The 25,343-nt window shown below is 36.3% G+C and overlaps 2 protein-coding genes across 2 annotated transcripts; one reads left to right on the top strand and one right to left on the bottom strand.

Annotated features, from left to right (window-relative positions):
• The first annotated feature begins 1,240 nt into the window (after window positions 1–1,240).
• Window positions 1,241–14,402, top strand: LOC145766786 (sodium/nucleoside cotransporter 1-like). Its single transcript, XM_082578492.1, has 14 exons — window positions 1,241–1,378; window positions 1,853–2,041; window positions 2,503–2,732; window positions 4,684–4,825; window positions 5,354–5,545; window positions 6,492–6,633; window positions 7,367–7,512; window positions 8,828–8,958; window positions 9,630–9,798; window positions 11,260–11,328; window positions 11,415–11,634; window positions 13,097–13,195; window positions 13,791–13,902; window positions 14,272–14,402. Exons 1-14 carry the CDS (start codon window positions 1,241–1,243, stop codon window positions 14,357–14,359), a joined length of 2,067 nt encoding a protein of 688 aa, XP_082434618.1. The 3' UTR covers window positions 14,360–14,402.
• Window positions 14,403–18,972: 4,570 nt separating this feature from the next.
• LOC145766785 (uncharacterized) lies at window positions 18,973–24,521 on the bottom strand. The gene is made up of 5 exons (XM_082578491.1): window positions 24,431–24,521; window positions 23,793–24,326; window positions 21,203–21,969; window positions 20,633–20,779; window positions 18,973–19,029 (listed from the first exon to the last, which is right to left on the bottom strand). The coding sequence occupies exons 1-5, from the start codon at window positions 24,519–24,521 to the stop codon at window positions 18,973–18,975; spliced, it is 1,596 nt and encodes a 531-aa protein (XP_082434617.1).
• Window positions 24,522–25,343: the final 822 nt, after the last annotated feature.

The following is a 25,343-nucleotide window of genomic DNA, read 5'->3' as shown; positions in this document are numbered from 1 at the left end:
AATGGGAACTTGCGGCCGCTTTTAATGGGTTAACCGGGTGTTATTTTAAATCCTTTTTTCGTTGAAAAACCGGCTCGGTGGCTTAGTGGTTAGTGCGTCCGTCTCTAAGTCGGTAGGCATGGGTTCGAAACCTTGTCGAGTCATAGCAAAAACCTTTTAAAAATGTTACTAAATCTAATTCCTGCTTAGCACTGAGCAACGGAATGGATTCGGGTAATAATGTACTCAGTTGCGCCTATATACGGCTGCATTGACATTGTCTGCTGAGGACCAACGCATTCTGCGATGGGTAGGCCTACAGTGCCATATAAAACAGACTTGGATAACTAGACAATTCTAGTTGTCTAATTGGATAAATTAGAGCAAAATGTCGGTAATTCTAATTCGGTAAAAACTTGTTTGCTCTAATTGTAGTTCTTATCCAATCTCCAGTTTTTCTAAAAGTTTTAGTTTGTCTAACAGTATTTTTTGGAAAATGTAAGAATACTGCGCTTTTATCAAAGTTATAGCCTACAAAGAAAATGCTATAAAACGATCAAGATCAAAGTGTCATTCCATCCCGCAGCAAAGTCATGAAAAACTCGATAATTTATCAATTCACTGACGTTACAATGTATATTATGACGTATGTGGTTTTGGCGCTGTGACAGTGGAATGACACTTTGATCCCGAATTGCCATATTGGCGTTTTTATCTAACTTAAAGGAGATATGTGACAACTGCGTCCAACTAATTCTAATCTAGTTTAAATTCTACTCTGATTCGTGAAAACTTGGGTAGCTCTAATTCTAATCCTAGTCTAATTTGTAAAAGCTTAAATTACTCTAATTAATTTATGATTCTAATCTAATTTCCAAAAACTACAAAAATTGTAGTTGTCCAAGTCTGATGTAAAACATGCATTATTATTATTATTAGGAAAGTTAATGAAATATCATTTGCAAACACATTAAATTACAAAAAAGTTTTCCCGCAAAGTTTGATATTGGGCTATAGCCTACTGTATTTGCATAAAAATAAAACCAAAATAGCTACATTAAACCTTTTCGGCTTCCGCATAGCCTACAGTACAGTAGCTGTTATGAGAAAGTTTGAAAAGACAGTAGGCTAAATGTGACAGTTGAAAATTTTGATGTAACAAAGTGGGCTAATGTAGATTGTTGATAGTGTTTTTATTAGTATCCTCTGCTATTTAGGTGTCGTCTGGCAGTTTTAAAGGTTAAGTGACCTACTTTTGTATATGGAAGCTGATTCAAACATGCAAGCGTCACTCTCTCAAAGTGACGTCAGAGAACATGATATCATCACAAACTCAAATTCAGTGGTTGGAAAATCTGGAGGTAAAAGTAATTTGGAAGAAAAAAAAGATTTTTTTCAGGTATTGATTTTTTCTGTCGTAAGTTTCAAATTTTACTCTCTCAATTTTATCGTTGCTTCTGAGGTCTTTCCAACTGTTAAATTGCTTACAGGTACAAGCTTGTTCTAACCTTTGAGGCCACAGATCTTTGTCGAATGCACGCGTTTTCTATACTAGACCATGTTTCGATGATTTTATTATTTCTACATAAGTTGACTTCAAAAAATTTTGAGTATCATGAATATTACCACATAGTCCAACCAATTAGTCCAACCGCATAGGTCAACAAGAACAATAGTTAACAAATCAGGAATATAGTAGATTAGCAAAACATCTGATCACTTTATTGCTACTTTCCTTACATCAAAAGTAGTTTAGAGTGTTTGGTGTAGCGTGGTTTGCTAACACTGCAGCTTTAAAGCAATTAAATAATCGGCATGCAACACTTGCAACAGGCTACAGTTGATGCCAACTTGACTCCAGTAACTTTTGCAGGACAAAGATGCAGCAAGAGTCGAAATTGAACAAAAGAAACTTCTACACGACGTTAAGCAGTTTGTCGTCGATGTAGATCAAGGAGATGTGAAGGACAAGCAAAAAAATTGGCTCGTTTTTGAAATATTCAGCCAATTGGTTGATATTTGCAAGGAATGGTATTCTCAGAATCGCACTATTTGCTTATTCGTAACTACTTGTTTGGTGTTTGGTGGTAAGTTCCTCAGAATCATAACTTTGTACAGTTACAGTAGATAACACTGATCATGAAAAGTTACATAAAAAGACACTAAGATCCTGGCACTTCGCTTTTGATACACTTTTTGTGGATTGTAATCTAAATTTGCGTTGAATGATGCAGGATGATAAATTTATGTTGCATAATTTTGAAACTAGTTAATTCGTTTTTTTTTGCTCCGCAATGATTGTAGAATACTTAAGCTTACTTCTGTGTTTATAAGCTACGTATATTTAAGCTATGTAAACCAATGATTCTTTTGTAAATATGTAGCTTTCATTTTTGAAATTATGTTCTCTTTTTTTTGTAATAATAATTTTGTTTACATAATCGTTTGCATGCAATATGCATGCAAACAAAATAACGCAATAATGCGTTTGCATGCATAAGCTACAAAAATTGAAACTGTTAGCCTACTGCCATTTCTACTGTTTACGTTTTTCATTTTTTAGGAGTCACTGCGTACATGGCAGCTGCTTTAATAATCAATTTTGAACGAGCTTTACCACTGCTAGTCATATGGTGCTGCTTGGTTGGGTTTAAACTTTATGCTTTCGTTTGTAATATCTTCGGAAGGAAAATTTCAGCCTTTTTCCAATCGGAACTCGAAATCATAAAGAAAAATACTTTTGGGTTGAAATGGTAAGTTTAAGTATTCATCACCAATTACTGTACTGCATTATATCAAACAGAAACTTTTATATTTTGGCCACATTATGAAAGGCACATGACCAGAAAAAGACTTCAAGCTTGGTTTGGTCAGCGGAGGAAGGGGAAAGTGTCGCCCCAAAACAAGATAGCTCGATACTGTGACGAATGACAGCTGGACGGGTATGGAAGAGCTGAAGGAGGTTGTGAAGAATCCAGAGCAGTGGAAGATTTATAGAGTGACCGAGAGGCGGAACCGACTGAACGGATGATGATGATGATGACTATAATCATCACATTTGTAAAACCTCACCTGAAAGTGAGCAGGAAAGAGAAAATTTTGACTGTTTCATACATGGTGTCGAAACAAGCTCCTGGCTATTCATATTTCACGTACAATGTGCTTAGTAGGTTACTTTTAGTTATGCTTACTCCCTTCAGAAGCATGTGGTTATTGTAATGAGTTTTGCATAGATATTGATTTCTATATTTGTAGCAGACGTTAATACAAAACTTGATTGAACATTTTCTCTACTTAGTGGTGTAATGTATGATTATCCTCTCAGGCATTTCGAAATTTCATTGTGAGTTAAAGGTGCTGCCAACTATGACAAGTCCTAGCCAGCAGTGCTACTATAGCGTAAGGCAGTGGTTCTCAATCTTTTTTCTTTCGTGGCCCATTTTTGTATGCATAAAAGTTCTGTGGCCTATTCAGTTTTTATGTAAGAAAAAAATTACAAAAAGGTTTATAAACAAAAAGCAGCAGAACATTGCCTTTGGAATGTTGCTGGAATCCCCCTGTTGAATCCAGGCGCTGACGCTTCACATTACTGTATCTTCTATTTGTTAAAAAAAGTTCACATCTTCATCCTTGTAATTTGGATGAACTTTTTCCAGGTGAAGTTTCAGTTTTGATGGCCTCAGTAAATAATGACTAAGAACTTTACAACATAATGCACAATGTTGTTTTTCTTCTCTGTTATCAAAAATCGATGTAGCCTACATACTGAATGTAATTTTCATCAAACTTAAAGCTTCAAGTATTGTTAATTCCTCCCCAAAATAATCCACAAAATAAAATGCTGCACGTACTAAAAAACGGATCTGCAGAAATTCAACAAGGCTGCCGCTTAAAGATAGCTTAAAAGAATAAAAATTATAAGAATATAAAGAATAAAGATAGCTTAATTGTAACCACAAACTAGTTTATTACATCATAAAGTGTTGTAAAAACTGAGTTGATGTAAACCTGTATGTTGTAATACTTAGAATGATGATTGCCACTTTGTAGCTGAAAACAGCAGCATCATTCATTGTAACTAAACAAACACATAAGTGTAAAATTAACTATAGTGACAAAAATGAAACAAAATGTTTCAATAAATGTTTCAATTTTTTAAATATGTCTGTGGCCCACCTCAAAATGCTTCTATGGCCCACCAGTGAGCCATGGCCCACTGGTTGAGAACCGCTGCCGTAAGGTCTATCGCTGCATCATTCTTTCCTCAATCCTTGTGGCTAGTTTTGAAAAGATAAGCATGTGATCATATTTTTCCATTTTTCATATATTTAGTTTGGCCAAGTTACGTGTGCTGCACCTGGCTAGACGACATATGGCAACAGACTGGTTTAAATCTTTATCCTCGAACTGAGAAAGTCTCTGATTATTCCTGGAAGTTTTGCATTCTTGTAGAGGCTTTTATCCACCTACGTAAGCTCGGTTACTGAGGTTGACAGAGTGAAGTTTCTAATTGTTGAAGTTGAGCTATTTCATCCACTACTTGACGCTGAACGGAAAGCAGTCCTGAAGTACGTCACTCAAGTGCATAGCCTACCTCGAGAGCTGAACCAGTAACTCCTGATCGTGAGTTTTCGTCGTGTATAAACTTGCTTAACCAATTGAGCTCATAGTTTTATAGAAAATTGTTATATTTCCTTCTAACAGGGCTTTTGTTACGCTTCTTGTTATTGGGTTGGTAGTTTGGATTGCACTGGATACTTCAAAACGACCGAATCAACTTATTTCCGGAGCAGGATATGTGATATTCCTGTTCTGTCTCTTTCTTTCTTCCAAGCATCCTTCCAAGGTATGAATAAAACAGTTTGTTTACTGCTACAGTACTTTCACTTGTTCTTTGCCGCGATTTTCTCGGTTATTGATCTAGAATAGCTTACTTATTCATAAAAAAAGTTTTAAACATTGGCTAGCTTAACTCGTTTTGTAACAGTTGGTATTGGCGTCATACTTTCAATTATATGCAAGTACATAGATTTATTAAAAGTTATAGTTGAAACTTTTTAGTAAACTCTTCCTAAAGTTTGCAGGTCATCATCACATAAAATTTTTTTTTTACTTCGTTTGGATCTTCTAAAACTTATATACGGTCTGTTTCCTTAATACTATGTTGTTTTAAAGCTATCAGTTATCACATGTCTTTCAACATTTGTATGGTCAACACTTCATTGTAACAGATTTGAATCATAGGCCTAATCGTGTAAGGGAAGCACTAAGCAGGTCCTACGTGGTAACGTAAACACAGTTGTAGACAACAAATATATTTGATCTAATGACTTGTAAAGGTTCTATAAACATAAAAATATGCTTTGTACTCTAGGTGAAATGGAAAACTGTGTTTTGGGGACTGCTCATTCAAATATGCTTTGCCTTAGTTATTCTAAGAACAACAGCTGGATTTAAAACATTTAATTGGTTTGGAGAAGTGGTTCAAACTTTCATGAATTTCAGCGACGCTGGTATCATTTTTGTGTTTGGAAAAGGATATGAGGAGCATTACTTTGCTTTCAAGGTAGTCCAGATTGAAAAAATTAATTAGGCCTGATAGTCTGTAACAGAATTAGTAGTGTGATACTGATGAGTCCAAACTCATGGGTAAAACAAGTGTCTATCGCTGTCAATATTGCTACAACTGGCTACCAAGAAACCAATAACTAAACCTGGAGTATTTGTTGACTAAGATCATTCTAAAGTACTCGTCATTACGCATAGCAGCTCTGGAACTGTGTTTTGTAAGCTCGTGGCAAACCGCCACTACCACAGAGAACCCGCAGCATAACCTTAAAACAGGTCGTTTGTACGTATAGGCTACTTGTGAAATAAGCAACAATCACATTGCTAAACGCGAAACTGAATCTTTTATAACGTACATTTATGTAGCTACTCATGGCCCGGACCCTTTTATAACATCCAGTTTCCGTCACAGTAGTATTAAACTTTATTTTATAGAATTCCAAACCTACTAACAGTTTTAGGAACTGTTTGCAAAGTATTGAAGTAGCCATTGCTCTTGTTTTTTATTCTGGTTACTTAGGCTTGAGTCCTGTATCAAACAGACATAAGTTTGTTCATGTCAAAGTCGAATGGTATCAGCAAGAACTTGGTTATTGTTTGATAACATGTCGCTGTACCGCTTTATTTTCCCACTAACCTTGAACTCTCCAAACGTTTTGGATACCCTATACTTTTTACTAAAGCAAACTATCAACTGAAACTAGTTAGGTACAAACTAATACAAAAAAATGCCTAAAATAAATTTCCATATTCGTTTTAATATAGCACAAGAAAATACTATGAAGCTTGGAAAACGTGACAGTAAATATTATATGTTCTTGCACAGAAAGAAAACGCGTAGGCTAAGATGATATGTTGTAAACTTTACTACAAATTTACGTTATTCATCGGAAAATGACGCTCAAATTGTAAATTAATCTCGAAATGCATTTGCAACGTTACAGGTTCTTCCAATCGTAATATTCTTCAGCGCTTTTGTTTCAGTCATGTACTACTTTGGGGTTATTCAATGGATTTTACACAGGCTTACATGGCTGATGCAGATTTCTCTCGGAACATCAGCCACTGAAACAATGGTGGCAGCAGGTAAGAAGTAAGATTAATGTGATTTAGGAGACCTAAAATGTGTCGTACTTAAGTAAGTCGTAAGTCGTACTTAAAGTAAAGAGGAGGCACCACAATGGAAAAGTATAAGTGGCTTCTATATAGTTTATTAGGTCTGATTTAGGTCCGATGCAGAAAATATAGCATGAATGGACTCTAAAATCTATTTCATCTCCGAAAAAAGGCGCAAAGGTAAATTCTAGAAATGAGTTGTGTAGATAATTTTTTTAAGGGACACAATCTTTCTTTTGAGACGTGTAATTATTATTATTATTTTTGTTATAATCACACAAATCTCAGATGGGGTGACACCCAGCCATTTTGAACTCAAGTTACACTTCTTATGTATAACAAGTTTTACCTTGCGAAAAGTTTTCAGCCCTTGCGTGTAAGCACAAGAAATTTCAAACGTTGTAAAATTAGAATATAAATGCGAGCTCAAATATCTTTCAAGCTTAATTTTGGACCCGGGTTAAGTTCCAGACATTGTTTACCCCAGTTTAGTATTGTCTGGGACTTAACCGGAGTATGTTACATTTTTAGAGTATTGTAGTTCAGTCAAACTACTTTGTTGCTTTGTGAACTTCGAAAGGTATGAAATCCATTTTGCCAGTTTTTTGAGGTTTCTACAAAAGCATTTAATAAAATTAGTACTTTGTGCAATAAAACACTTCGTTCAAAAAGGCAAAAAATAATGATTTCAAACATTTTGCAGGAAACATATTCATCGGTCAAACCGAAGCTCCTCTTTTGATCAAACCGTTCATAGAAGATCTTACGTCATCAGAATTATTCGCAGTCATGGTTTGTGGGTTTGCAACTGTGGCAGGGTCAACACTGGGAGCTTATCTCAGCTTTGGTGTAAGTTTGACGTTTTAAAAAATATTTTCTTATTTTTGATTAGTTTAGATCAGCGGCTCTTCAACAGAGGTAAACAATGAACATACCGCTATCTGATGCGAGATCTGTTTTCAGGGAATCTTTCCTTCACTGTGTTTTTCCTCAGTTTCATCGAAAAACAAAGACGGTTCTCTTGTCTTCCTTACAGCAGCTGATTTGTGATAGGAGTTCCAAGTACTTGAAGATTTATTCAAGCATCCTTTTTTTCGCGGGGATATTTTGTTTTCTTCAAGCACTGGCGGATCCAAAGTAGCGACCTGGACGAGGAGGGGCAATCGCCCCTTTCAAAACCTAAAAAAAGTTCCTTTATTTGCGGTGTATATGCAAAGTCGGATTAATGTGGACTTACACATCATTGCGTTTCGTTGAAATCACCCTCTCCTAAAGCTACTAGCTGGATCTGCTCCTATCTTAAAGTTCAACTGCTTGTGCTCAATGACCTTGATATTTCTCACCTAATGACATGCACTTGAAAAAGAATCAATATGCTTATAGATAGTTTATTTTGTTACCAAACAAAAACTTTGTGTCACACATTGACGAATATCATTTAAAATAATAGGCTATTAAGTATTTTGCAATATAGGCTACCACTTATTATTTCAAAATGGTGATCGGCGCGAAAGAGTAAAGTTATTATTAAATATTCCGCCTCGTTAGCTCAGTGGTTATGCGCCAGGCTCAAGATCACTCGGCGCTGGTTCGACTCTCAGGGTGTGCGCTTGAGCAACGCATTTCAGGACTGCTCTCTATTCAGCGGCGCCTGGTGAATGGAATAATTCCTCGGTAACAACACTTCAACAATCAAAAAACTTCACTCTGCCAATTTTGGTAACCGACCCTGCGTCAAGAGCCTCTACAAGTACGCGAAACTACCAAGAATAACCAATCAAGGCCTTGTCAGTCCGAGGATAAAGATTCAAAAACCAAACCAAACCAAAAAACAACAAATTTATTTTCACATGAGTCAGTTCAATCATATACAGCTAAATAATCGATTTCAAATTTCTATTAGCTCAAATCAGCTTCAGTTAAGCTTATTGAAATGGATAGCAACTTTAATTATAATTGAATAAGATTGACTGAAGCTGACATAGCTGCAAGCAGACCAAAAACATTTTTTTAGCTGTTTATTATTGAACTGACTCGTGTGAAAATAAACTTGTTTGTGTTACAAGACTTGTAGCTGAGTCGTTCATTCCAAGCATTGTTGTAGGTTTGCCAGCTGTCAGAAGATATTTTATTTTTTGAAGTTATTGGTAAACATATTTTTTAGATTGATGCTGTATATCTGATTACGGCATGCGTCATGTCCTCTCCTTGTGCACTAGCTGTGGCAAAACTAGTGATGCCAGAGACTCAACAGTCGAAATTTATGACTACCAGTGGACTTACTTTAGATGGGACGTAAGTTTCTTTTAAAAAAATATTTTTACAAAGTGTTGATAAAAGGTAAAAAATGTTCATTTGCAATCATTTAAAAAAATGCATTCACATAGACCTATATAATCTCGCTCCAGTGACATTAAACTTTTAACAATTTCTCTAGGTGGCGATGGTGGGCTTAAAAATATTTGAATCACTAGCTTGGGCCTTTAAAAAAATAAATTCAATTGATGAAGTTGTTAATAGAACACAGTGTAGCTATTGCAGCTACTGCAGCTAAAGTACTCAGAACGTGGTTTCAAGAAACTTCATGCAAGTGCCAGAAGAATCATTTAACTTTGTCGGATTGCAAAAATTATTTCAGATGATTTGATTTCATAATGAAATGCACAGGCTGCTGCTACTTCAAATTAAATTGGAAATCGGCTTGATGCTAGTCTGATTTTTTCAATATTAAGTCCACAGTGTGTTATGAGAAATTCAACCTATAATTCTAAACTTTTTATTTCTATAAATAGGCTGCTTGTCTGGTTAGTTGATTTTCTACTCCAAGTTTCTTGTAGCGTATAGCTTAGTGATTCGAGTTTGAATGATTTGTCTGTAGGCCTATTTCAGGCTACGTTTCTTTTGTAAGAAACCTTAAATATATAAACATATCTGGTTACTTATGTTTTTTCTATTGCTTGTTGTAGTGATGCAAGAAATATGTTTGACGCTGCAGCTCAAGGGGCCTCAACTGCTATATTCTTAACACTAAACATCGGAGGCAATTTGATTGTCTTTCTTTCGCTGCTGGCTTTGTCGAATGCCGTATTGAGTTGGTTTGGAAGTTTGGTTGATTTTCCCCAATTCAGCTTTGAGGTACGTTACTTGCGAGAAATTTCTTTTTTGCACCACTGAAAGTAAACCAACGTTTCATTTATTTTTTTAACTTGCTATTTTTACACAGTTTCATTTTATACGTATTGCTTTAGCCATTCGAATCTTAACCTTGCCTTTGCTTTTGCTCACTGGCTCTCATTATTTTGTTATAGTAGTTAGTTAGGTTCGTGCAGCTTAGTTTCAATTTGCCGTAGCCTACAGTATAACTTTTTATGCAGTATTATACCAGTAAGTTTTGGTCAGTATCTTAGTTAGGCTACTGCAGATTTATTCATTTATTTATTTAGTAATAGTTTTTTAGGTAAGTTACTGCTTTCGTATGTTTGCTTTTTAGGCACTGATGATGCTCTACAATATTATTGTAGAGCGAAATACATATGCCATAAATAGGGCTCTGCTGATTCTCCATGCATTTTTAATAATAAAATACTGAATTGATACTTGATGGAGAAGCGCTGGCCTGCGACTTCTTAGTCAGGAGATTCCCTATCCTTAACCCTATCTGTATCGACATGGGGTTTTATGAGGACGCTCCACTCTAGTACTGGAATATTTCACAGAAGAAAATATTCTAGAAATGTGAAATTTCTTGACTTGTACTTTTTATTCTTTGCGAATTTTCTAATGTATCGGTACTGCAGGCTACCTAACCTAAACTGGTCATTTTTCTACCTTGCTGCCCTTCACAATAGCATTTCGTCTCAGGTGGCTAGACATTTTCGTGCAATGCTAGTTATATATATGTGAATGTTAGTGCAATATAAAGCTTAGTGCAATTACTTTGAAATATAAAACGCCCCAAAATGCCTTATATTTATGAGCATAAGTAATTTTTGTTTAGTTTAGCATTACTCTATGACTACGTTATAATTCAAAAATTTCAATTTGGAAGCTATTTTCGGGAAATTTATATAAAAACCGACTTTCTGACTTTTTTTCATATCAAACAACTTTTTCCAATAAATTTGTTGTGTAAAAATTTAATTTCTATACGCCCAATACACATGGCTATATTATCTTTAAAATATTTTGGTGCCGTGATTTTCATAGCTCCCGTTATTAGCGATTAATTAGCACTGGGCTAAGATAGCCCGTGACGTGCTTACCGCGTGTGAAAACAGCTCGTAGGCTACTAAGATAGAGTTAATGGAACTTAATAAACACATTATTTAAAGATTGCTATCAACAAACAATCTGACGAACCAACGACAAATGACTGCAAAAAAAGCTACAAACAAATAACTTACATTGAAAAATTGTTTCTGAAAAACGGAGCATCTGAGCACCTAGGCAATCTGCAGCATATACCTTTTTCAAAATGTGTGTTGGACGATTTTCCCTTTCGTTGTTTGGCATGAAAGCTAACGGAATAGCTTATAGAAATATAGTGCTAACTGGTAACCTATTGGGTATTAATTTATTGTGGAATTTTCTTTTCAGTTGATTTGTTCCTACGCTTTCGTTCCTGTAACCTTCCTGATGGGAATAGAATGGCTTGATTGTTTCAAGGTATTTTTGAAAGGATGTTTTTGATATGTGCTGAACTGCTATTATCCTTATCAATATTTTATTTCAAAGTTCTTTATTTCTTTCAGTCTGCTGAATTGTTGGGTGTAGGAACATTTCTCAACGAATTTGTCGCTTATGACTCATTGGCAACGATGATTAAAGCAAGAGACTCCGGTATTATTCCAAGAGTTGATCCAATGTCAGGATCCGTTAACTGGATAAGTGAAAGATCCGAAGCTATCATGACCTACGCCCTGTGTGGGTTTGCAAGCGTTGGATCCATTGGAGTCTTGCTGGGTGGATTAGGTAAGGTCTTGTGCAGCTGCGAGTTCTCACTTTTCTGTCCTATTGTCACCAATTATGACATTGCAGCAATCATGATTGTAACGAAAGATTAATGAATAACTTGCATTCTATTTCTCTACAGACAAATTAGACTCTTTTTGTGTTGGTTTAACGTTTATTAAAAGTCATCAGCATGTATAGAAACTTTCCAGATACCAACAGCAATATTTCATCATTTTATTATTCGTCAACGTGCTTGGGACAAAAAAGACGGTAGCCTAGGTTATACGCCTACTAGCTACAATGAATGATAAAGCCTACCGGCACCTAAATGAAATCTGCCGATCTGTTAGCCAATAATTGGTTATGAGATTCTACGGTCTCAACTCTCAAGCACTAGGCGTACATGGATATGTTTGTATCATAACCAATGCGGCTTTTGATGAACTGTATAGAACTGTAAATGTTAAGTTTGTACATTGCTTCAACGTTTCCTATGACGTACAGTGTCCCAAAAGGTTCTTGGTGGGCTAATAGATTTATTTTACTTGCTGTGCGCAGAGATGGACAAGATTCTTCAAGATCACTTTATCTAAACTTGAAAAAATGAAATTTTCAATCAATGATTATGTAAAAAAAAAAATTTTACTATAAGCAACCAGATTAAAAGTAGTTGGTATTGCTAACTATTGTTTTTAACTGCTCGATCATTGGCCTAAAAAATGTAATAAGTTAGTGAGCGTTGCGATTAGGTGCAATTACATTACGGAAAAGTCACAAAATTTTCAATTGGTTTTATGCTTCTATTTAAAAAAACATCTTTGAACTGCATCACTTTTCACCAAATTTTCATCTGGTTCATTTGGGAAGCTTTTATTGATGTTACTAATTATTTCTAATTTCCATTGGGTTATATCAATATTTATTGCATCATTTACCCACCTAGCAACTTTTGATACTGCTCTGCTATCAAAATCGTTCAGAGGTCGGTCTTAGGTCAGATAAACCGCTTCAAAAAAAATGCAAAAGTTATAGAAAAAGAGGCGGCACATGTTTTCTCATTTCATGCATTTGTTTATACTCAGACCCTAAACAACTTTTAGTCTTGTTAATTTGCTGCAATAGGTCACATTACATGACCAAAAGCGACTAAGTTATGCTGTGCGTCCAGTTTTTTAAGCACCACTATTTTAAATTTTTAAACATCTAAAATTGAGTCAAAGCAAGCAAACGTTTTTTTTCATAAAATTCACAAAGCAGAGCTGTGAATAAAATTGAACTATTTTTTATCATACGTCAACAAAAAGTATATAAGGAATTTGACTTATTTATTGACCAACTCAGAAAACTTTTTAATTTTGAAATTGCAACACTGACCAAATTATCATTGGCATGATCTTAGTCATCAAGATCACTTGTGACCTTCAAGATCAAAATCATGCCCATCTCTGGCTGTGCGTAATATAATGTATATTTTCTGCAGGAAGCCTTGCTCCAAGCAGAAGAGGTGAAATGGCAAGCATGATGGTGAAAGCTCTTTTGGTTGCGACTGCTGTGAATGTGTTAAATGCTTGTTTAGCTGGTAAGACTGAAAATTAGATACGTTAAAAATCCTTGAATAGCATTAACACACGATACATTGATATCTTACCTAAAACCAGGGATGAATCCCTGCCCAAAACAAAATCGAAGCTCTTAAAACTCTAGTCCAGTTTATCATACGTTAGTTTTTGGGATGGCCTATCAAAGGGATGTGTTTCTATGGTGTGAATAATTTATCAATGACAAGTAAGCAGGAATCATCTTTACAAGTTGGCAACACTTCATATCTTAGTCGAGTATGAGCTTGTGGGCACTTGCACCTAACCTGGGTGTCAAACAATCCAGTAGGGGAAACTTTCGTTTCTAGCACTAGTTGCTACGTTTATCTGATGAAATTGAAAGTAAAATTAACAACAAACAAGATGGTTTATTAGTGCTAGAAACGATAATTGTCCTGATGAACACCCAAACTTTTCAGTATTAATTGGGAGACTTTGACAAAAATAACTGAACAAATATTACTCACTAACCTATTTTATTAGTATCACACGGCCAGCAACATTGTGCGTTGCTTTACCATACTCCTACAAGTTGAAGAGTAACTTTTAATTTATTAAAGCTCTGTTTATCTTCAGGCTTTTTATACGAGCCGAAGCCAATTTTTTGTGACAACATCTTGGCCACTACAAACTGGAACTATTCGGTTCCATCCAGATTATATGAATGCTGCTCTGCTGCTTTACGTCGGTAGGTATAGCATACCACGCTGAAGCCGTTGATGAGAGTTGTTTTAGTTTTTAAAATAATAAAGTAAACTTCTGCGTTTTTTTTATTATTTACGATAAGCTCTAATAATGTTCCAATAAGGCCATATAATAAAGCAGAGCTGCTAAGATCATAAATTACAACCAGATATTTTAACCACAATAACATAAAACATTGTTCTAAAATTTTTTTATACATATATATTTTTATGCATGATGTGCAATAAGCCTCGATAGGGCCCCAGGTTGCATCTTGAAGAATTAAAAGTAGTTTTGTGGCTCTTTATGACTGTGCTTAAATAATCAGCCTAGTTGATTGAATGTTAATGACTAAAGTGGTACTTTGTTTTAGGGACAACTTCAATGTGACTTGCAATTGCTGCAACTACAATTGGAATGAGACCACGTTCTATCTGAACTGTTCGATGGCTACTTGCTAAGATTAGTACATTTCCTGCAAATCTCAATTACCAGCACTGACTTGTAATTTGACTTTTACAAGACGAACATATTTGATTGACTTGTTGTTTATATTTATTTTGGAAACCGATCTCGTTAGATAAACCTAACTTCGAACAATTCTTGATACACTTGATCTTGTAGCACTTCGAACAAAGATTACTACCTCATTTGTCATATGTACAGTATATGGTAGGCTATATGTGAATCATATGTATACTGTATTGTATATCTTGTGCATTGGCATTGGTCACACCCATAGCCGTAGGAGAGTAAAAACGTTTGGAGTGCAAACAAAATTTGCCCAAATTTTTCAAACTTTTCCCAAATTTTGTCTTTGCAAAAATGTTTGCAGAAACGTAACATCACTCTTAATTGCTGAGGTAATGTGGTCTAATAACTCCACAGGCCTCAACTTGGCCGTGTACGAAAACACAAGCAAAAAAACGTGCAACATCAAAACAAGGCTGAATTAACTTTCATCTACATTTTATAGACCTGTCCGTGATCCAATTAATTAATCCATCAAATTGAAACTTTCTTGTGGCACAAAAAATTATATCACGCTTACATGGATTCAACAGCAATTTGAACTGAGATTTTCAGCAATAACTAGACAACAGGGCCTGAATATCCATGTCGTCAGATTATTTGAAAATCTCCAGCCCAATTGCAATAACAGGTGAGACGAAAAGTACCTCAATCTCTTCATTTTATAACGATACTTCAAAGCATCAATCTTTGAAAATTTGCATTAAAAAAAAAAAAAAAAACTAAAATGAAAGCTTATTTACTTATCAAACCAGTCACATTACTTGTTTCATGCTACCTCAAACCCTGCAGTCTGAAAAGAATTTGACAGTTTATCATCCTATGCACATCAAACTTGCACCTTTGAACAAAACTACTTTTATATCACAAATATTTATATCATAGTTAATGTTCTTTCAATACATCATCACAGAGATATTCTTACTACAAAATCAAACAGCTACAGTACATAATTGCAAGCACTAAAGAAAAATGACCCATAGGTAACAACTTCAACCTTAATGTTTGCCAAAAAGTAGAAACCACATTACCAACAGCACTATCTACATTGCCTGATGCATCAACTGCATGAATTGGATGACAAAATAACATAATATTTGCCTTTATATTTGATCATCGTTGCTATAATACTGTGTTATAGAAGGTAAATAACTGAGCATATCGACCCTAGGCCAGGCAAACCCAAACAGCAGTTTATACAAAAACATCTTTATAGAAAACAGTTAAACCGTAGCCCACAAAAGCATGAAATCAAATACTAGGAAATTCACCAATTGTTTTCATTTAATATACTTTTTTACTTTGTGCAGGCCAATAGTTAGTTACTGGGATCAAATACTCACAAAAGTGGTGTAACCTACATGCGGTCTCACAACTGTGGATTTTTAAAATTTATGACAAATGTTTAACTTGTTTGGCCATATCTAAAAATGATAAGCTATCTTTGTAGTGTTTAAGTTAAGTTTTGTGAGCATAGCATTCCTCTGGGTAAGATTGATTTGTCCAATAACTCGGATATTTTTGCCCAAGTATGTTTACAAACAACTACATCAGTAGGATATAGAGAAAAAAAGCAAAAAGCCTCACAAGGTTAACAGTACTCAGCAGGGTTTTAAAATTCCACCCATGAAGAAATGTAGGCTAGTGTGTGCTGTATACCCTAACGAATATCTGTAGTAAGCTTACTTCAGTTTGCCAATTGTACTATTTTACGTTTAGTTTTTGCAGATAGTGAATCGAAACTGAACATTCTGGCGCAACTGCAATACTAAATTTTCCAAAATTGTAGATGCTACATTTTATATTGTATTTTATACAAAATACAACACTATAAACAAATATACAAAGTTACTAAACTGGTAGAATATTGAAAACTCATGATAAGAATTGATTTGTTCAAATACCGAGACATTTTTTCCCAAATGGATTACAAACATAACTACATTAGTAGGATATTGAGAAAAAAATAAAAAAAAACGTCATCAAATTACTAGTAGGCCTACCCAGCAGGCTTTTATATCTTACCAGTGAACAAATGCAGCCTACCTGTTAGTGAATATCAGTAATAAGCTTATCTCTGTTCGCCAACTATGCTCTTTTACACTTATTTTGTGTAGTTGTCAAATCGACATTTATCATTCTGCCCAAATTGCAATACCACACGCAATAGTTGCCAAAATCGGTAATACATTTTACATTTATTGGAAAATATTAATGTACCTCACAAATTATAATAATTATGCAAAGTTTCTAAACTTGTAAGATGTCGCAATATGGAACGATTGATTTGCCCAAATAACTGGACATTTTTGCCCAAAATCGCGATGTTTTTTTCAGCGTGGGGGGGGGCAACCGTCCTCCTGCCCCCATCTCCTACGGCTATGGTCACACCAATCAACGTGTAAATGCACCGCGTGGATCGCAACAAAATCTCAGAAATCCAACACTGTGTTGTAAACTACACTTCATTTTATTTCCAGAGTTGATGAAGGGAAATTTGATACAGTAAAAATATCTGTTTAAAACTAGATATTCGCTATAGAACAAGAACGCAATACAAATTGGTTAACACTTGAAATAAAGAGAGTTAAAGAAAGTATGGTTATACAACTGCAAGGGATATATATATGCATAGTCTTACAGTAGTTTATCTTTAAGCAAGATGTAATACAATAGCTCAGCTAGAACTAAAATTTTAAGGGGATAAACGCAATTGTTAGGGGGACAAATATTTTAATGTTAACAATGCGGAGTAGCATGGCCAGGGAGTAGTTTCTCTTATAGCAACTAAATACAACTAAAACTTTATGAAACGCCGTTCAACACATAGACCAATGTCATTTAAACTGTGGTAATGGTATTAAAATATATATTTTTTGTTTGGGAAGGGGAGCAAAGCACATAGTCCTGGTGAAAGCGAATTGAAGTCGCTGTGAAAGCTTTCTGTTTTTTGTAAACTGCATTTGTAACAGTGATAGAACGTTGTCTGTGTTGTTTTGCATATGTTTACCGTCGAACAAAGACTTTGCCTATCTTGTAGCCCATTAACATGTGTCTGCTCTTTTATATTTACTGTGTTAGGTTATTTAACTAATCATCAACGATTAAGTAAGTCACTTTCTTATCCAATTTGAATATGTCTCGTTGTAGCCTACCCATTATTTTTATGTTTTTACACGCAAGGTTTGTACCACATATTTTAAGTTCACTAAAATGTAGGCTTGTTAACTTAATGATTTAAAGTTTAGTTTTTTTTAAATCAAAATGTGTTTGAATTTAGAATTATGACGTAATTTTACTGCCTGTCTTCAAACATTTCCAAGTCTTCACAATTCTACTCAAGACAAGTACCTTATTCTGCTGTTGCCTTCTGTGGTATTCATGTTCTACAACAACACAACCTGCTATTTTTACAGTGTTATTTTATGTGTAATCCGGCTTCGTGTTCATTCAGTGACGTTTTAATATGTAACCTAACTAGAAGTTGCACAATAAGAAGGGTCTCAAATTTGCCGGCTGCGTAGCCGAGTGGTGAGAACGTCTGTGCGACGTTCGAAAGAACGTAGGTTCGACACAGCTCCAGAGCACGCGGCTGTGTCTCGGCAAAGACACTTAATGGCAAGCCAAAATAAGGGGAGCAGCTGACTCGAAGACTATATGTCACTTCTCTGCTTCCTGTCGTCTGTTGTATCGCATCTGTGATCGCAGTGTGCTGTATGTTATCGCAATGAGCACAAATAAAAACACCATTATTATTATTATATTTCATTGCAAAACTTGTTCTTCTGTTTTAGGCCACAGCATTCTCAAAGTGTATGCACACATTATTTGAGATGATGACTCGTCTTGCTGAAAAAAAACTCTTCTTCTTTGGTCTTCTCAAATGTGTTGCATAATACACTGTTAATAAAAGTACAAATAAACTCTTAACGAACACCTTTACTACCCAGATGCTTAGTTCTATGTCTTCAAATATGTTATTTTTTCACTGTTACTTCACAGTTAATCTATTTCATTACAAAATCAATCAAATTTCTTCACCTTTCACTTCATCGTTTACCATCCAAGCAGCCATCAGTTACATTCTTTTGTAATCCCCACATTGAAGAGCGTGTATAGGTTATCGAAGAGCGTTTCTCTGGCTGTGTTTGACAAAATGCTCCGTTGTGTTTAGACGTTTAACTTTTCCTTGTTGGTATAATCTTTCTTGTGAACATTTTCTCTTCTTATCCTACACAGCCACATATTGGATGCTTGTATTCTAAATACTTTATTGGGCTTGTGCCTATATTTTTAAAGTTTTCTCTTTCTTCAGTTCTTGTTCTTATCGCTTGCTCTTTTTCTTCATTGTGTGCACTGTGCAGTAGGGTGTCCGATTTTTGGCGACGTTTCAGGAAATACAAACTTGGGTCATATTCTGAATGGATTATTAAAAATGAAGTTTTTTTTCATTATGACGTCATCTTGAGGTGCCACCAAACGAATTTATGCAATTTTGACTGTATCTCGAGAACGGTAAAAAATAGAGAGCTCAAACTTGTAGCTAAATAACCGGAAGGCTCGGCTTTCTATCTGCTTCCAATACGTTGTTAAGCGCTAACTGCAACAAAAAACGAGTTATTAAGAAAAAATTGCCTTTTGTTCATTTCCATCTAAAAATAGCATTCAACCGACTAATCTGATTTACGACTCTATTTGGCATCACTGTGCGACGCATAAAGTATTAGTCTTAAAAGCTGGTACTAGACCACTGAAGAGAATTATTGCACAGGCGCTTAAGAGCTGGCCTTTTGGTAAGAGTCCTCATAGGCCCATACAGACGAAGACCTAGCCAGTTTTTCTGCACTTTAAACTACTGCAGCCTAATTTATGTTGAAATGAAATAGATGATATTCATTTCAAGGTTCACTATGATATTCATCGTGTTTATATGCAGTAGTATGTCAACCAAGACTGCGATTTGTAGTCTATTGTTTATTTCCATTGGGTAGTTGTGTCTTGTGTTTGATGTTATATCACGTAGGTAGGTAGGCCTATAGGCTATAAAATATAAAGTTTTTTTGGATTTAGAGCTAAAATCTTTCCAGGATAAATCTGGTAAACTATTCACACTTTTAATATACATTTTATCAAATTTAGGAGTAGGGGAAAGGTGACCATAGTTGTGCAGGTTCCATAGTTGTGCATGTGCCATTTCCCACCATTTCATGCATGGTTCAATGGTTGATCAAACATGACACCACTTCTGTGATGCCTCTAAGTCAGGGGTTCTTAAACTGAGGTCCGTGGACCCCCAAGCGGTACGTGGACTAGTTTTTGGGGGTCCATTAGGGTGTTGCAGCCACCACATAAAATATAAATCTTAGTTTCACTATACTTACCTTTTTTTGTGGTATTGTGTTTAGATCAGTATACCACAAATATGAAGTTTCATAAATTTTCATCGACGTTTAACTTCACCGCCGAGGCCATTTTGAGGCCCACTGTTTGAATTTTTTCATGTTTTTTGCCACAAGAGGGCAGTGTATAAGTTTTGAAATATTGGGAGTATATTTGAAAGATGCCCTATGATGTTCAGAATTGTTAAAAAAAAGATGTCTAAATTCAAATAGAATATTAATTGAACTATCATAAACATAATTATTACAGAATTAAACGCTATAACTTAGAATGAAAATCTTTAACAAAACTGCTCTGCAAAATAACTGCCACTGCTCACTACTCTACGACTTCAGATGAACAATTGAAATGAAACCAGCAGTGAGACAGAACTACCAAAGGCACACACGCGCATACAATTATGACGTAACCAATTATGCAGGGTTTCGACCAGACAGCAGTTCAAATACATCACATTCGCCCTTCCAAAAAAAATGAGGATTAAAAGAGTGATGATGAATGAAATAAGAACGAGTACTACAGTATTAACGCAGCAGTATCTTAACTATTACAAGGGCTTACGAAATATACACCACGCAGGGTAGCCTACCACAAATAAAACACAAGGTTCGAGTTTTGTACGCTCAGCATTCAATGAGCCAGGAGTTCAACTCAATGAGGCACCAAGTCACTATTTCTGTCTGGTGCTTTTCTCTCTCTTTTGGAACGCCTCAGCGGCACATTCTCAGTGGTCTCGGTGGATAAATTCATTGAATTCTCAGATGTCTCAGAATCCGGGCCAGGAGGTATCAACAACTCTTTACTGACTTCATCTTCGGACGTAGGCTACTTTGTGGACAGTTTATGATGTTAGGTGGGCAGGGAGCTAAATCTTTCAATGAAACGGTAGATTCACGGCCATCTTTATAGCGAATCTCTGCAAAGTTCGGATTTACGTCAAGCATGGCCACCTAAAGATACGGCCTGATTTGTCACATTTTGCAGAAATTTCCAGGTTTTTCTAACTTTCGGCAAACGTTTAAATAATTTTTTCTAAAAATTAGATTTTTACGCTTTCTTTAGTCTTTTCCCCAGATGACACAATAGGTTTTAACACCCTCACATGTTGAAAAACAAAGAAAATTTGATTTCGAAGATTTTAGTCAGACTGTTAATTTTCAATAACAGTCTGATTTTGCGTTTTTCAACTTACTTTTTCTCATTTGCTACTGCTTCCCCAAGGCAACAAAAAGTTTTATATCATTAGGAAACCGCAAAAAGTAAAAACATCTCAAAAAATGTCAGTCAAGCACTAGCAGTAGCTGTAATCAAAATCTGCAAAATGTGACAAATCAGGCCGCATCTCCAGGTGGCCATGCGTCAAGTAATTCTACCTCATCGCATAAAAGATCACTTTTATTTCTAACAAACCGGCGCAACATGACCGGACCAGGGGAAAGTAGCCAAGTTGGCAAAGCTTTTCCCAACATTGATCTTCTGGGAAATCCAAAAAACCTTTCGTGTGGTGTTGCGTTGGTAGCAGTGCATAACAAGGATCTTATGGCATGCAAGGCATCAAGTAAGCTATCTGCCCACGATTCTTCAGATAATATTCTCGTTTTGAGAATGAGCTTGATTGTTCTCCACAAGGTTTGATTTAGACGTTCACACTGTGAGTTTCCTGTTGGATGGTACGGGGTCGTTCTGCTGGTTGCCACACCTCTTGTGTGCAGGTAATCTTTCAATTTAGTTGAAGTGAATGCGGTTCCTCTGTCGCTGTGGACGTAGCCGGGTAAACCAAAAATGCTGAACAATTGAGACAAGCAACAGATGATTGTTTTTGCTGAAGTGTTGCTACAAGCAAAAGCAAGTGGGAATCGACTATATTCGTCCACTATCACCAGCATATATGGAGATTTAGATGATTTTAGGGGACCTTTGAAGTCTACACTGATTCTTTCCCATGCTTGAGTAGCTTTAATGAGGTTGCCTTCTTCTTGTTTGTAGAACTGTGGTTTTACTTCAGCACAGGTGCGACATTGCTGACAGGCACGGCGGATATCTTCCATGGAGAAAGGTAAATTCTTTGACTTCACAAAGTGATTTAGCCTGATGATTCCTGGGTGTCCCAAGCAGCTGTGAATATCAGCAAGGCTCGTTAGTGATGCAGCAGCACCACGGTACTTCTTCTGACAATTTCTCGAAAGTGCATCAGGCACTACATTTTCAACTTCTGGACGATGGACAATGTCATATGAAAATTGTCCCAATTCAATCCGCCATAACTGAATCTTAGCGTTTTTAATTTTTCCTTTTAGTTTGGCATCAAACATAAAAGCGACGGATTTCTGATCAGTTACTAATGTAAATTTTTGCCCATGTAGATAGTGGAACCATTTTCTGACAGCTGCCATTATTGAAGAGGCTTCCATTTCCACTGAAGGATATCTTTTTTCGCTGGTTGATAACGTTCTAGACATGAAAGCCACAGGACGCCCTCTCTGGCTCAGTACGGCCGCTATGGCAAAGTCAGAAGCATCGCACTCTACTGTAAAATGAGAGCTTTCATCAATACTGCCTAGGCAAGCTGCGAGTAGGTCCTTCTTCAGGGTTTCATAAGATCGCAGGGCTTCAGCATTTAGTGGGAAACTCTTCGTTTCTGATAACAGATGAAGCTTGTCTGAAAATTTTGGAATCCATTTTGCATAGTATGCAAACATTCCAATTACACGACGCAGTTCCTTTTTGGTTGATAGGTGGAAGAAGTTCTACCAAAGGCTTCAACCTTTCTGGATCCGGTTGGATGAATCCATGCGACACATTGTATCCCAACAAGTTCGATTCCGTGGTTGAAATTACAGACTTCGCTTCGTTAAAAGTCAGTTGTTTTTCGCCTGCAGCAGCTAAAAACTTTTTGAGATTATCATCATGATTTTGCTGTGAATGTCCGGCAATTGTTATGTTGTCCAAGTATGCAAACGTACCTTTCAGTTTCTTTCTTTTATTAGGCCGTCGATTATCCGCTGGAATGTTGATACACCATTCGTGAGCCCAAAAGGAAGACGACTATATTGGTACAGTTTTCCATTTGCTTGGAATGCGGTATATTTGCGATCATCATTCGCTAGAGGTATTTGGTAATACGCAGATTTTAAATCAAGTGCACTGAACACTTTGAAATGGGATATTTCGTTGATTTGATCATTAATTCTAGGTAAAGGATAAGCGTCCAAGAGCGTAGATCTGCTTACCCTTTGTGAGTAATCGATCACCATTCTTTTCTTGTGTCGCTCGTCTTTTGTTACCAAGACTTGTGCCCTCCAGGGTGATGAAGATTTCTCAATAATACCATCTTTTAACAACTTCTGCACTTCTTCCTTTATGAATGTTTGATCAGCTTTGCTATATTGGCGAGACTTGACAGCAATTGGCCGGCACTTTGGTGACATGTTTTCAAATAAGCGTGGGGGTGACACTAAGGCTTGCGCAACTCCACAGTGTCTTTTACTGTTGACAACGATTGCTTCTTTAGATCCACCCATCTGAAACGTTACTTGCTTATGAAGTTTCAGGAAGTCTTGCCCCAAAACAATGTCTGCGCATAACTCATGCATTACTCCCAGGGAAAAACCATCATACTCTAAATCTGCGTATTTCAGTTTGGCATAGATTTTACCTTTCACTTGAGCAGAAAAGTTAGTAGAAGCCATACTGATTTTAATTGATAAGGAGATGGTGTAATTCCAAGCTCCGAAACAAACTTTTTGTTGATGAAACTTTCTGATGCTCCTGTATCCAATAGAGCTTGCGCTGAAGCATCGTTGATAAAAACTTGGACTGTTGTGCTTTTGAGACATGAAGGAGCTCCACAGACGAAACTGGACGTGAGACTTGGGAATGCAGTTGCTGCAGATTTGTCTTCTTCAGTTGGTTTCTTTTTGCTTTTGCAAACTTTAGCAAAGTGGCCGGTTTTACCCCAGTTATAGCATTCTGTCTTCTGAGCTGGGCAGTTGATTCTTCTGTGCATTGATCCACCACAGAAAAAGCATTTTCTAGGATTACGTTGTGATTTGGAAACGGGAGCTGCAAACGGTTCTTCCTCCTTGACGAGACAATCGGGAAGATTATCTGAACACTGTGGCGCTTCTGATGCCGTAACAGATGAACCAACATCATAGATACTTGAATTTTTCTGGGCAAGGTCTAAAGAGCGTGCTTTGCTGGACGCTGCTTGTAGAGTTAATTGACCTTCTTCTAAAAGGCGTTGTCTTATAAAACCTGACTTCAGCCCAGTGATAAAGGCATCACGAATTGAGACCTCTTTATGTTGTTCAGCAGAGACTTGTCTGAAGTAGCAGTCCTTTGATAAAATTCTCAAAGCCTGCAGAAATTTGTCTATAGATTCGCTTGTCTGTTGGCGACGAGTAGCTAAGAGATGTCTAGCAAATATTTCATTTTTGGCTTTAACATATGTAGCTTCAAGTACCGCGATGGCCTCGTCATAAGTTGCAACGTCCTCTATGTAGTTGAACACAGATGCTGACACGAGATTTTCAAGTATAGGCTACTCAGCTTGTCTAGAAGACGATTGGCTTCGACATCTATTATTCTGATGAAGTTACGGAATGTCTTTAGCCAGTGCTTAAAATCTGTGCTTGCTGTCAGTGAATGCGGGTCCACCTCTAAACGATCAGGTTTCAGGAACCTGTCCATATCAATGAATTAAATTGTGATGAATGTATTGATAAATATTCATACACTTTAAGAAGGTTTTAGTTCATTGAACCATCGCTATGTCTAAATTCAAATAGAATATTAATTGAACTATCATAAACATAATTATTACAAAATTAAACGCTATAACTTAGAATGAAAATCTTTAACAAAACTGCTCTGCAAAATAACTGCCACTGCTCACTACTCTACGACTTCAGATGAACAATTGAAATGAAACCAGCAGTGAGACAGAACTACCAAATGCACACACGCGCATACAATTATGACGTAACCAATTATGCAGGGTTTCGACCAGACAGCAGTTCAAATACATCACAACCCCCCATTTTTGTGGGTAAGGATTTTGATTTTAGCAATATTTTTTCAAAATGTTACCACTAGAGGGCGATAATTCTAATTTTGAACTATTTTTCTGTAAATAGGTGATATTGTTGCATTTCTTGACAGGGGCGTAGACAGGGGGGTGTAGGTGGTACTTTTGGACTCGGGCCCGGAATATATTTGAAGGGCCAGGATTTAAAATATTCCCTGCGACAGTAGCGCACCCAGAACAAAAATTAGGAGGGGCTAATTTAAAAATGTCGGCCGAGTGATTTGCGACAATAGTGACAGTGACAATAGGCCAATACCCATCCATTTGAATATTTAAAGGCACTCACGGCCCACAACCCACCGGTTGCCGATACATCAAGATATGTTCTCTCAATCAGATTACAAGTTGGCCTAGTGAACCCCATGCTAGTAGCACTTTCAGCATCCTCATTCCTACGTCTACTCTTGCAATCTTCTATAGATCTC

The sequence above is a fragment of the Aplidium turbinatum genome, chromosome 3, assembly GCF_918807975.1.
Source record: "Aplidium turbinatum chromosome 3, kaAplTurb1.1, whole genome shotgun sequence".
In the NCBI taxonomy this organism is placed as follows: Eukaryota; Metazoa; Chordata; class Ascidiacea; order Aplousobranchia; family Polyclinidae; genus Aplidium; species Aplidium turbinatum.
This window is presented reverse-complemented; position numbering and strand designations above follow the sequence as displayed.